Source organism: Dermacentor albipictus, chromosome 10, assembly GCF_038994185.2.
Source record: "Dermacentor albipictus isolate Rhodes 1998 colony chromosome 10, USDA_Dalb.pri_finalv2, whole genome shotgun sequence".
NCBI lineage: Eukaryota > Metazoa > Arthropoda > Arachnida > Ixodida > Ixodidae > Dermacentor > Dermacentor albipictus.
This window is the reverse complement of record NC_091830.1, coordinates 34,096,511-34,110,026: the sequence shown is the minus strand read 5'-3', so window position 1 is coordinate 34,110,026 and position 13,516 is coordinate 34,096,511. Positions and strand designations below refer to the sequence as shown.

At 48.1% G+C, this 13,516-nt stretch overlaps 1 protein-coding gene across 6 annotated transcripts in view; it reads right to left on the bottom strand.

The window, feature by feature from the left end:
* Positions 1 to 13,516, bottom strand: part of LOC139051095 (TNF receptor-associated factor family protein DDB_G0285149-like) — a 67,293-nt gene extending 53,777 nt beyond the window's left edge. The window contains exons 1-2 of one of the 6 annotated variants that reach the window (XM_070528193.1): positions 13,333 to 13,516; positions 2,458 to 2,674 (exon numbers count right to left, since the gene is read on the bottom strand). In XM_070528193.1, the coding sequence (XP_070384294.1) occupies positions 2,458 to 2,674; positions 13,333 to 13,352 (237 nt within the window). In that variant the 5' untranslated portion in view covers positions 13,353 to 13,516. The remainder of the gene's footprint in view (positions 1 to 2,457; positions 2,675 to 13,332) is intronic. The other 5 variants (XM_070528192.1, XM_070528194.1, XM_070528190.1 and 2 more) reach the window with 5 other exon arrangements.

Below are 13,516 nucleotides of genomic sequence, written 5' to 3'. Positions count from 1 at the left end.
ATGGTGCGGCCGCTTCGCAGCTGCGCGGCAAGGACCGGAGAGCGTTCCACCTCCACCACAATGTTACCCGAAGGACGAGTCAGTAAGATCGGTAACTATTTACAGGTTATATTTACAACAGGGGTTGCAGCACTGACCGGTTAGATTCACAGCGCGAGCCCAGTTCGTTTTTCCTCCTCTTTTCTCGAGTAATGGCGCCCACGCGCCTCATTCAAACAATCAAATACCACATGCGTGTAACAATATTGACAACCAACCGGCTAATTGGTGGGCAATATTCTGCGATTTGATGGCGGTGTTACAAATTCCTTCTGTCATCTCTTTGCCGTGTGCCCTGTGAACAACTCATGTCGGAGATACGAGAAATGCACTATCATATGATCGCGAAAGGACACGACGTCGCCTTTCAGTGGCTGCCTCGCCATTGCGGTATCTCCGGCAACGATCTCGCTGACGAAGCTGCTAGGAAAGCACACGAAGGAGCAACACTTGTTTTACCGCAGACTCACGCAGCGCAACACTTAAGCAAGCTAGCACACCGTATGAAATTGGAGAAGTGGCCCACACCTGAATTCACCCAAGATTGATTGCATTCCCTCGACCCATCTATGCAACTGCGGCTGTCACCAGAGCTCCCGCGAAATAAGGAAGAAATGCTGGGCCCCTTACGCGTGGGTGTCGAGTTTAAACCAATGTATATACGTTTTGGTTGGAATACCTGATAGCGCCAAGTGCAATACCTGCAATGTCGAGGAAACTATTGAATATCTACTGTGCCCCTGCCCATCTTTTGAAAATGAAAGGCATGACCTCTGCACAGCTCTCAATCAGCTAGATAGAACACCGTTCACCTTTAACAAGATCTTGGCCTCGCATATCGCAGCTACAAAAAGCCACAAAAGCGCTGCTGCGAATTTGAAAGCTACCGGATCGAGACACCGTCTGTGAACCAGACTGAGTGACCGAATCATATCCCCAGTAGGCTTTCTCTTTTTTTTTTAATCATTCCGTCCCCACTTTTCTTTCCCCAGTGTAAGGCAGCCACCCGGGCTCAGTCCAGGGGCCCTATAACGTAAAACGATTCCAATTAATTTTTATTCCAATCTCCTGACGTCAAATTTGCGTAACCGCCGACACAAGCATCAGGCGTTCAACCACAGGGTTGTCTCCACAGACCAATCAAACGCTCTCATCGTTCATAGGAGGTCAATTTTGAAAAAGGATGATCATTACCTACACTGAGCAGCTTGTCTTATCTAATTGGCTCAGAAGAGGTGAGGAGCACGTTCAAGTGGAGAGGGATTCAATGGGGCCGAGCCACTGCACTGAAAATCGATAACCAGATGGAGAGGGTGGTGCCGGCGTCTGTCATTAGTCCGCTTTCTCTTACTTAGCTTACGGTGGCTCATCGACAATCGCGGTGGCATGCAACGGATGCTTGAATAGAAAGCTCAAACGGATCCTCAGCAAAGAAGAGTTGGCAGAACGAGGTCGTAAGCGTACGGAAAGTGCTCAAAAACGTTACACGGCCAGGCAAAAAGATTGATTACATGCAAATTATCCCATGCTCTCTGGCAGGTACGAGTAGCCAGTGCCTGAGCGATTGGTGACAGCCATCTCTTATTCCTTTCGGAACGGAGTGGCCTGCGGCTATTCAGAAGAAAATTCAGTTTTGTTCGGTATATTAATGCATCTTTAACGCGTACACGCCACGTCGTGTGAAAGGCAGGTGAAGTGGGTGTAGCCCGATAACTTTTGTCCAATAGCAGAGGGCTAATGGTGAAAAGAAATATCAGAAATAACTATTCGTCTTTTGTTCAGTTAGATCATGCATAATCAGTGTGTGCACGTCATATCAGATGGGGAGCTATCATGGTTTTCGTCACATCGCGTGACAGACCGGTGAAGTGGTTGTGGTCCAAAAATGTTTTTCATCAATCGCGGCCGGCTGATTGCAGAATTGGAATAGAACAGTTTGGAATAGTTTTGCGTAATAGCGCCCCTGGTTAACCTCCCTACATTACATTTATCATTTGCTCTCTCCTTCTTTTCCAACTCTTTTAAATTACGCATTTCGAAACTTCGAAGACACGCGTTCATGACATTCTAGCTATCATACGTGTTCGCCTCCAAATGACAATTCTGATAAGCTACCGTGCAGGCAACGGCAGGGGTGTTCACTTTGTGTGAAAAAACGCAAAAGAAAGCTCAGTATTTGCATTTCATGAACATCCCTTTCTTAAATCTTTCTGCCGCATCAGGTTACCTTATACACTCATGTTGTGCTTAGTTTGTGCAAAAGCAGATGCCGACCTCGTCAAGCGTTTGCTGCTATTTGTAGGGGTACCTTCAATGACTCCGATATCGGAACTTCAAACGTGAATGTTCGAGTCCCCCCCTCCTTTCTTTAGCATACACCTGCTAAAATTCTCAAACCAAAGAGAAGACATACATCACCTGAAATTTCATGGTCATTACTCGGTGCAAGGGACAAAAGTACTCTTCGCATTTAATGAAGCATTCTTCGCACAGAATATGACCGCATCTTAGTAAGGCCCATTTCGGCGCGTAAAAGCCGCAGTTTACGCATTGCGTGAGATATGAGGCGCTCTCTTCGTTCAACAACTTGCAAGGAACATGATGTCCATTTCTCAGCTGCACTCTGACTTGAAGGCTGCAGTCAGAGAGAAAATAAAAGATATTAATAAGCTCAGCAGCTTCAAGCAATCACAAACAAAAGCTTTATCCCGTATGTAAGTAGAAAAGCTACCATATGAGCAGCACGCGTTATGATAGGCTGGATATTTGTAATTGTAATAGTTTTCAATGAGATTTCCTTGTACAGGATGTTTCATCTAACCTCCTTCAAGCTGTTGAAAAGTCTTAGTTCTACATCCACTTATGAACTTTATGATGCGTAGTCATCAGGCTGCTTTCAATACTAAATGTAAAATATATGCGTACTAAACGTATAGTTAGATAAAGAAGGCATATTATTAGTATCTTATTATTATTAGTATCTTATTATTATAAGTATATTATTATTATAAGTATCTAAGTCTTTACAATTATGGGCATCCAATATATAGTGAGTATTGTTATTGCGCCCTAAACCATCCCATTCAGCAGTCTTGCACGTGCTATGTACTGCCTAATTACTTTTCTTCCACTCGTAGCGAGTGAAGTAAGACAGGTGACGCGTGATCACGTGTCCACGCTACACGACACCACGCAGTCTAGAAGTGATTTAAGGTAACTCCGCTTCTAGCGTGCCCCGCACACCGGCTGGTGACTGCGCAGGCTTCTTGCGATATCAAAATAGAGAAAATGATGGAAGACGAGGGGAAGAAAGACACCGACACGGCGCTGGCCTCCCGTAGTTTGCGCCGTTTAAGAAATACCAAGTACGAGCGAATGCTGTACCAACTCGGCCAAGCTTCCACTTGAGTAGCGTCAAGGCTGCGATGGTCGCGAAGCAACGCGATTTCAGTGCAAGCCAACGCCAACGCCGACAGCTCGCCCCTTCCTAAGACGGCTTCTTAGTCGGGCAGTCAGCTGAGTTAATCAAAATATAGTTGCGCAAGAGCAAGCACGTGGAAACCTATTGGACGGGATGTTCAGAGACAACGTAAAAATTTCGCTTTGAGAAGTCGCAACATAATATGACAATCGGAATTTTATTTATTGATATTTTATAATTACCCATTCGTGCACGAAGGCTTTCCAGGTTGTAAAAAGAACGCATGACTAAACACGGCTGGTCGCAAGAACATATGTTTCACCAGCACGTTTCTTTTTCTTAACCTCATAACCAAAGTTATCTGGGATGCCCCTGGATAACAACGCCGTATACTGCCCGTTCCATATGTAAGCATAGCTATATCCGCCGTCTTATTGACTATCTCTACAATCGGAAGTAACCGCCAGTTCAAGGAGTCCTGTGGGCTTCTTGCTTCTGATGCGCGATAGCGGAAAGAGAACAAAAACGCACTTTAAGCTACAAAAAGGCGAGGCATATATATTCGCGTTGAAGTAGACAAGATATGTCCGTACTTTGTATGCATCCTTACGTAATAACTGAGCGCTCATGTATAAGCCCTCCACGCCAAATTTACACTTTCGTTTCTTTAGTTTCTAACTTGAGCATAAACCTCGACTGCAGTGTTTAACCCCGATGCTTCGTGCGATTACTTTATCGTTCTGATACAGGAAGATGATGTGCTTGGCTTTGGTAGTGAAACAGTTGAAGCAGCTGTTATACGCCTGTCCAAGCTATTTTAATTCAGAGCGCCCCCGTATATTTGGGTACTCATGTTTTATTACATTTTCAAAACAAAAATGCTGACAGCTTCTGGAGGAAAGTACCCTATAAAGCAACTGTTATATATATGCCAGTGCCACGCGGCTGGACATGCCCGAGGTGATGTTTGCCGTCGCTTGGAGCAAGTCGAACTACTTGTTCGTATTTCGCTTAATGATATAATTATTTATTAATAAATACACAACTTCATTAAACATTGTATTCACAGCAAAAGTGTCAATGCGAAAATTGTCGGCCATCGTGAAAAATTTTCGATCCCACTTTCTGTTCGTCTCTACGTGCTACATAAAAGCTTCTTCCAAACGTGAAAGAAAGCCCAGAAAACGCAAAAGAACGTGACGCCCAGCTAGTCATACAGCACCTTTTGCGGGCTTAAAGACATCATGTTAACCGAGACCTTTTTTATGCGTTGCATATTGCAATCACTCAGTTCAGCCCTTGGGCGCGGCCGGGCAGCCACCATTAAGGGTACGAGCCATTGTTCATTGCTGCGCGTCTCATATGTGGGTCTATTCTCTTTTAACCCTTTCAGGCGCCACTTGCAATTATGCATAGAAAAAAAATCTTTTTATATATAAACATTCATTTTGGGACCTAAGAAACACAAAACCATCGAATTCTTGAAAGTTATTATGAAACTTTATTATTTGCAACATCGTACACAATTGTGTACACAGCGCCTCGGTGGTCACAAAATTCACTTGTGGAATGCGAGGAAGCAGTTGCTCTCTTTCGTCAGGCACAGTTGCACGGCGCATTTCATGCAGAATATCCGGGTGCCTCATGTGCACTTCTCGAGCTTGCACCTAATTCGCACGTTCTGGTCGCGGGATTCGGACCAATGGTCAAAGGAGTCGTAGTGCGCGTCGGTGCAAGGACGCGATATTCTTGCTTTTTTGCCATATCTTTGGTTGTGGTGCTTGGATCTCTGCAAGAGAAGGCCTTCCACGCTTTTTCTCGGGTAGTACCGATTTAATTAATGCTTCGGCAGCTTGCAAGCAAGCGAAAATTCATCAAATATAGGAGTTTAGCTCCAGGCAGCGTTTGATTGTCACGGTGGTAGTCCAGCCAAGAATTGCAGATACCCAGGTTCACAAAAGGAAAAAAACACTCTGTGTCCACTTCTTCAGCTTGCGTTTCCCCTGCAGCAGCGTCTTCCTCTTCTGTGAGGTTGGTGAACGCAGCTGCAACGCAGGCGTCGGTCGCTTCGCACGTGGCTTCTTCTTCGTCACTTTCACCAACGTCTGAAACATTTATGAGCAATGAGCTCCAAAAGCCTTTCAGCTGTCTTTTGGGTTTTCTTATACTTGTTTGCATTGTAGAAATAACGACGAATGGCCAAAAAACCTGGAAAGAAAATCAAAGCAACTCTCAGCGTTCTTCGTTTCTGCAGCGACCACGGCGCTTTCTACACAATCGTGTACACATGCGCGTGCGAGCGTTAGCGTTCGGTCATCTCCTCAGAAAGGATAAAATTATCACTCCTCAGTACTTCATATGATGCACAAGCGCGTGTAATGTTTTTTCGCTTGCCACAATAAAAAAAATTGGCTCTAAGAAAAATAAGAACTTGACTCACCGCTCTTTGCGGCTCCGTGGCCGCCATTTCTTGTTTTGATATGAACATCTTCACCGAAATGCGACAGATGGTGCCCAAAATGCACATGGTTGTCAGTTTAAAGTTTGGGAATGTGCTAAAGCCAACCTAATAGAAAATTGCGTGCCCTAAACGCGAAAAAAACACCAGAAGTACAATGTACACAATTGTGTACAAGGCGCCTTAAAGGGTTAAGTTTGCTATTGTCACGTGGTAGTGACGTTAAAGAACACAGTAGCAGTACTGTGAAAGACAAAACTAGCTTTTATTGGGCGAACCTGTGCCCACAAAACAGGGTACACTTAAAGCAGAACGATAGCGGCGAACACAGTCGGCGATCGTTGAAAATCTGATCAGCGGGTCAAGCGCGTCGGCTTTTATACTGCAGTCGTCGAATGTTCCAGACTAATCGTTCGGACCCGCGTGCCTTCCACAAAGTTTTACACCATTCGCGTCACGCGATGAAATCAGATAAGACAGGGTTCGGCGACAACAGACAGCCGGATATAAGCATCGATAACTTTCCAGAAACTTCGGATACATGCAGGCGCATCCCGCGCTGTGCGATTACATTTGTTAGGCGGCGAAACGTGGTCGCCCGATAAAGATAAATACACGCGTCAATACCCCCCTCTTAAAAAGCATCGTCCCGATGCTACAAATATAAGAGAGCGAAACACAAAAGGACACTTATTAAACATAAGTAACAAAACAACGAAAACAAACAAAGTCCAAAGGTCAGTTACGCGAAGTCCCAAAGTTCATTATCGTTGGTAGTACGGCTTGAGTCGCACAACGTGGACTATTTCAGGTCGTGAGCGGCGCCGCCGTGATAGCGAAATGCCGTCTGGCACGACCTCATTGTCCAGTGCACCAACACGTCGGATGATCTTGTACGGTCCGAAATAGCGACGCAAAAACGTCTCGCTCAGTCCTCGTCGACGTATAGGGGTCCAAACCCAAACACGGTCACCGGGCTGGTATTCGACGAAGCGTCGTCGGAGGTTGTAGTGTCGGCTGTCGGTACGCTGCTGGTTCTTGATCCGTAGGCGGGCGAGCTGTCGGGCTTCTTCGGCGCGCTGGAGAAAGGTCGCCACGTCAAGATTCTCTTCGTCCGTGACGTGCGGCAGCATGGCGTCGAGCGTCGTCGTCGGGTTCCTGCCGTAAACCAGTTTAAACGGCGTGATCTGTGTTGTTTCTTGCACCGCCGTGTTGTAAGCAAAGGTTACGTACGGCAGGACCGCGTCCCACGTCTTGTGCTCCACGTCGACGTACATTGCTAGCATGTCGGCTACAGTCTTATTCAGGCGCTCCGTGAGACCATTCGTCTGCGGGTGATAGGCAGTTGTCCTCCTGTGGCTTGTATGGCTGTACTGCAGAATTGCTTGGGTGAGCTCAGCTGTAAACGCTGTTCCTCTGTCGGTGATGAGGACTTCTGGGGCACCATGTCGCAGAAGAATGTTCTCGACGAAAAATTTCGCCACTTCGGCTGCGCTGCCCTTCGGTAGAGCTTTAGTTTCAGCAAAGCGGGTGAGATAGTCCGTCGCCACGACGATCCACTTATTTCCGGATGATGACGCCGGAAACGGTCCCAACAAATCCATCCCGATCTGCTGAAATGGTCGGTAAGGAGATTTGATCGGCTGTAGTAATCCTGCTGGCCTTGTCGGTGGTGTCTTGCGTCGCTGACAGTCTCGACATGTCTTGACGTTACGAGCGACGTCGGCGGTCAGACGCGGCCAGTAATACCTTTCCTGTATCCTCGACAGCGTTCGGGAGAATCCGAGGTGCCCAGCGGTTGGATCATCATGTAGAGCGTACAGTACTTCTGGACGCAGCGTTGACGGAACAACAAGAAGGAAGCTGGCGCGGACTGGTGAGAAGTTCTTCATTCACATTACAAAACAACCTGCTCGTAAAGAAGATAATCCGCGCCTAAATGCCCTAGGTACTACGTCGCTGTTCCCTTCCGAATACTCGACGAGGCCTTTTAGCTCCGGATCTGCGCGTTGCTGTTTAGTGAAGCCTTCTGCGCTTACTATTCCGAGGAAGGCGTCGTCATCCGGCGGGGGATCGATGGGGGCGCGTGATAGGCAGTCGGCGTCTGAGTGTTTTCGTCCGGACTTGTAGATCACCGTGACGTCAGATTCTTGCAGTCTGAGGCTCCACCTCGCCAGCCGGGCCTGAAGGGTCCTTTAAGTTAGCTAGCCAACACAACGCGTGATGGTCGCTGACGACTTTGAATGTCCTGCCATATAGGTATGGGCAGAATTTTGCCGTAGCCAGAATGATGACGAGGTATTCCTTTCCAGTCGTAGAATAATTGCCTTCCGCTTTTGACAGTGACCGGCTAGCATAAGATATCACCCGTTCATGTCCGTCTTTCTTCTGGACTAGGACGGCACCGAGGCCTAGGCTACTGGCGTCAGTGTGGATTTCGGTATCGGCGTCTTCGTCGAAATGTGCGAGTACTGGCGGTGACTGCATGCGTCGTTTTAGTTCTTGAAATGCGTTGGTCTGCGCCATTTGCCATTTGAACTCGTCATCAGATTTGGTTAGATGCGTTAGCGGCTCAGAGATGCGTGAAAAGTCCTTGACAAGGCGCCTGTAGTAGGCACACGTGCCAAGGAATCTACGCACTGCCTTCTTGTCAATGGGCTGCGGGAACTTTGCGATGGCAGCTGTTTTCTGTGGGTCGGGGCGTACTCCGGATTTGCTGATGACGTGGCCTAGGAACAGAAGCTCGTCGTAAGCGAAGCGGCACTTTTCTGGCTTCAGAGTGAGCCCTGATGATTTGATGGCCTCTAGTACTGTTGCAAGCCCTCTATGGTGATCGTCAAAATTTCCGGCGAAGACGACGACGTCATCCAAGTAAACGAGACAGGTCTGCCACTTCAATCCTGCTAAAACCGTGTCCATGACGCACTGGAACGTTGCAGGCGCCGAGCACAGTCCGAATGGCATAACCTTGAACTCGTAGAGGCCGTCTGGGGTGATGAAGGCGGTCTTTTCGCGATCTCTTTCGTCGACTTCGATTTGCCAGTAGCCAGACTTGAGATCCATCGACGAGAAGTATTTAGCGTTGCAGAGCCGATCCAATGCGTCGTCTATTCGTGGGAGGGGGTATACGTCCTTCTTCGTGATCTTGTTCAGACGACGGTAATCGACGCAGAAACGCAGGGTTCCGTCCTTTTTCTTTACCAGGGCCACAGGGGGTGCCCACGGGCTTTTCGACGGCTGGATGATGCCGTCGCGGAGCATTTCGTTGACTTTTTGCCTAATAGCTTCACGTTCTCGTGTCGAAACTCGGTAAGGGCTCTGGCGGAGTGCTTGAGCGCACTCTTCGGTTATTATGCGATGCTTTGCAACTGGTACTTGTCGAATCTTTGACGAAGTCGAAAAGCAGTCCTTGTATCGTCGGAGAAGACTTCTGAGCTCTTGCTGCTTGCTTATGGGGAGACTTGGATTTACGTCGAAGTCTGGTTCGGAGACTATGGTCGGCGGGGTAGATGCGGCAGAATCTGTGAGGACTAAGGCATTGCTCGTTTCCACAATTTCCTCGATGTACGCGATTGTCGTGCCCTTGCTGATGTGCTTGAACTCTTGGTTGAAGTTGGTTAGCATCACTTCCGTTTTCCCTCCGTGGAGTCGAGCGATCCCTCTTGCGACGCAAATTTCACGGTCTAGCAGTAGACGTTGGTCTCCCTCGATGACGCCTTCTAACTCGGCAGGTCTTTTTGTGCCGACGGAAATGACAATACTGAAGCGAGGCGGGATGCTTACTTGACTTTCGAGCATGCTTAAGGCATGATGACTACGAGAGCTCTCCGGCGGTATCGCTTGATCTTCAGACAGGGTTATCGACTTCGGCTTCAAGTCGATGACTGCACCGTGTTGCTTTAGGAAGTCCATGCCGAGAATGACGTCACGTGAACACTGTTGGAGGATAACGAAGGTGGCAGGGTAAGTCCGGTCATGAACGGTAATTCTTGCCGTGCAGATTCCAGTCGGCGTAATCAGGTGTCCTCCAGCGGTCCGAATTTGAGGGCCTTCCCATGCAGTCTTAACCTTCTTCAATTGGGCGGCGATGTGTCCACTCATGACAGAGTAATCAGCCCTTGTGTCCACTAAGGCGGTAACTGCGTGGCTGTCGAGAAGCACATCGAGGTCGGTGGTTCTTTGTCTGGCGTTGCAGTTACGTCTTGGCGTCGGATCACGGCTTCGTCGTGTTGTACTAAAGCTGGAAAATCGCGTCGTCAGGTCGCCTTTCGTCGTCGCATTCTTTCCTTCCAGACTTCGTCGGGACGGCGGCATGTCGTTAATATGTTGTCGAGATGGTCTCGTCGTCTTCGTCGGCGGCGGAGGATCTTCGTCAGTTCGACGAACAGCAACCGCACCTCCGTCGGTTGCTGCATTTAGTTTTCCGGATATGGACTCACGGATCGGCCCCGGGCTGGGCCAGTGTATGCTCGGCACTGCGGCGACAGGTAGCGGCCTGGCGATGGTGAATGCGACGGTCGTCCAGAGCTCCACTGAGTAGCTGCAAGGTAGTTGGCGATATCGCGAGGGCGTTCACCTTGCTGCGGGCGCGGAGCGTTGACGGCGAAACCTCGCAGTCCCATCTCCCGGGATGGGCATCGTCGGTAGACGTGGCCTGCTTCGCCGCAGTGGTAGCAGAGCGGGCGGTGGTGGCGGGTGCGCCAAATGTTCGTCTTCCTCGCGTAGGTTCCCTGGGCGACGGGTGGTCGTGCTGGCGACGGCGGCGTAGGTCATCGCTTCTGGCTGGGGCTGCGGTAATTCAGGTTGCACCTCAGGAGCTCCCAGTGATCGCTGAACCTCATCTTTCACGGTGTCAGCAATCGAGGCTACTTGAGGTTGCGACGAATTCAAGACCTTGCGGAGTTCTTCGCGCATAATGGCCCTTATGGTCTCTTGGAGATCAACGGAGCCCAGCGCTTGGATGGCGTACTGAGGCGTGAGCACTTGGCGGTTATGTTGCCTAGTGCGCATTTCTAACGTTTTCTCAATCGTCGTAGCCTCTGTCAGGAACTCGGCTACGGTCTTCGGTGGGTTTCGGATTAGTCCGGCAAAAATTCTTGCTTTACGCATCGCATCAAGAAACGCACTTTTTTCTCTTCGGACATTTCCGGGTCGGCGTGCCGGAAAAGACGGGTCATCTCTTCTGTGAAGATAGCAATGGTCTCATTAGGTAGTTGGCCTCGGGTTTCCAGCAGAACTTCGGCCCTTTCTTTTCGGACAACGCTCGTGAACGTCCTCAGGAAGTTACTGCGGTACAGGTCCCATGTTGCTCGGGTGGACTCCCGGTTCTCGAACCAAGTCCTCGCGGCATCTTCCAAGGAAAAGTACACGTGTCGTAGCTTATCTTCAGAGGTCCAGTTATTGAAGGTCGAGATCCTTTCGAAGGTTTCGATCCAGGTTTCAGGATCCTCCGACGTAGCTCCACGGAAGGTAGGAGTCTCTCTGGGTCGTTGAAGTACGATGGGTGAGACTGGGGCAGCCATTGTGGTTGTCTTGGCCACAATCTTCTTGGTCTTCTCAGGTAGAAGTCCGTGCTCCGGGGGCAGCTGTTGTAGACGACGGCTTACTCGATGGTCCGTGACTACGTTGGTACTCTCTTTACGGTCCGGGCTTGGATCACGGCTTGTCGGGGGCGTCCGGTACATGGACCAAAAGAACCTCCACCAGATGTCACGTGATAGTGACGTTAAAGAACACAGTAGCAGTACTGTGAAAGACAAAACTAGCTTTTATTGGGCGAACCTGTGCCCACAAAACAGGGTACACCTAAAGCACAACGATAGCGGCGAACACAGTCGGCGATCGTCGAAAATCTGATCAGCGGGTCAAGCGCGTCGGCTTATATACTGCAGTCGTCGAATGTTCCAGACTAATCTTTCGGACCCGCGTGCCTTCCACAAAGTTCTACAACATTCGCGTCACGCGATGAAATCAGATAAGACAGGGTTCGGCGACAACCGACAGCCGGACAGAAGCATCGATAACTTTCCAGAAACTTCGGATACATGCAGGCGCATCCCGCGCTGTGCGATTTCATTTGTTAGACGGCGAAACGTGGTCGCCCGATAAATATAAGTGCACGCGTCACTATGTTTGTTAATAAGTTGCTTCTATTTTTATGCGTTGCATATTGCAATCACTCAGTTCAGCTCTTGGGCGCGGCTGGGCAGCCACCATTGACCTTTAGCGAAACCACATGACGTGACGTCATGACAGCCGGAGGAAAAGCTGGGCCCCAACTCGCGCAATATGCAACGCATTCTTGGCTTAACCAAGCTAAGCCTGGCCATTTTTCCCACCGACATTTACAACACATAGTAAAGTGAAACTTGAGGGGCAGTTATGCCTTGGAAACGCGCTTTTCATCCCCGCGGACATAGGCTTCTATCGGTTTCCAAGTTGAACTACAATGGAACCATTTCACCTCGGTCCACATTGATAAATATTACCAAATTAATCATCTTGTGGGCAGTGTGACATCATGGCTTAAATTCTACTTCGGCTTACAGGATTGTTTCTACAACAACAATAAAGAATCCACATGGAGCACAATTCTATTGATATTTTAGCAAAGAGAAACGTCAGGAAAATGTCGACTCAACTGCCCTTATCCGCATGTTTAAATGAGGAAGGCACTTTGTGTCCAAACTAGACAAATATGGTCCACGTACACGGAGCTACTCATGTGTGAATATATTCGTGAAATTTGATCACCGCGTTTTCAAGTTTCATTACACGGGCTGTCTTTTTTTATTAACTGCACCAGTTTCTCAATGGTTGCCTATGGCAGGTATCAAAATTTAACCCATTGTTTGTACGATAAATCATGGTGTTCAACTGAATAATTAAAGTTTTTATGTTAATTAAATTGTAATTCACTTACTCCGCATATTTGAATCTACGAATTATAGCCGCTGAATTCGCACGGTTTATCCATTTGGAACGAATTCTCTTGACAGTCCCAGTTTCGAGATATTCATTTTCAAAATGGTCGTCTAAATGCATTGATGTTCCATTTACTTTTGTGCTTCAATGCATAAAACAGTCGTTTCTTAAAAAAGAATTGCGTGGAGTCCGAATTCCGCACGCTTGGGAAAGCTCGCCCAATAATTGAAAGTTCTAAACTGATCTTGCATCCGCATTCACTTTATTATTATTATTATTATTATTATTATTATTATTATTATTATTATTATTATTATTATTATTATTATTATTATTATTATTATTATTATTATTCCGAAGGTGAAGTTAATGTGGTGAGTGTACATTTTCGTAACAAAAATTATTGGCACCTAAACTTCATCTCAGATTAAAGTACGCAGTGGCTAACGACAACCTCATGCTCGTAGAATAGATCAACAAAGCCACGAACCTTTCGGGAGCCGCAGACATCTTGCAGCCGTGTCAAACGAGCAGGCAACTGCACCGGAAAGCCGCTCTGGTAAGCCGACGTTGCTTTATACGTGCCGTGCGCACATGCGCGATATCGCGGCAGAGTCGCATTTTTGCGATTTTGCCGCCAGGGATCCGCGTCTGAGCGGGCGAGCGGCGAGATA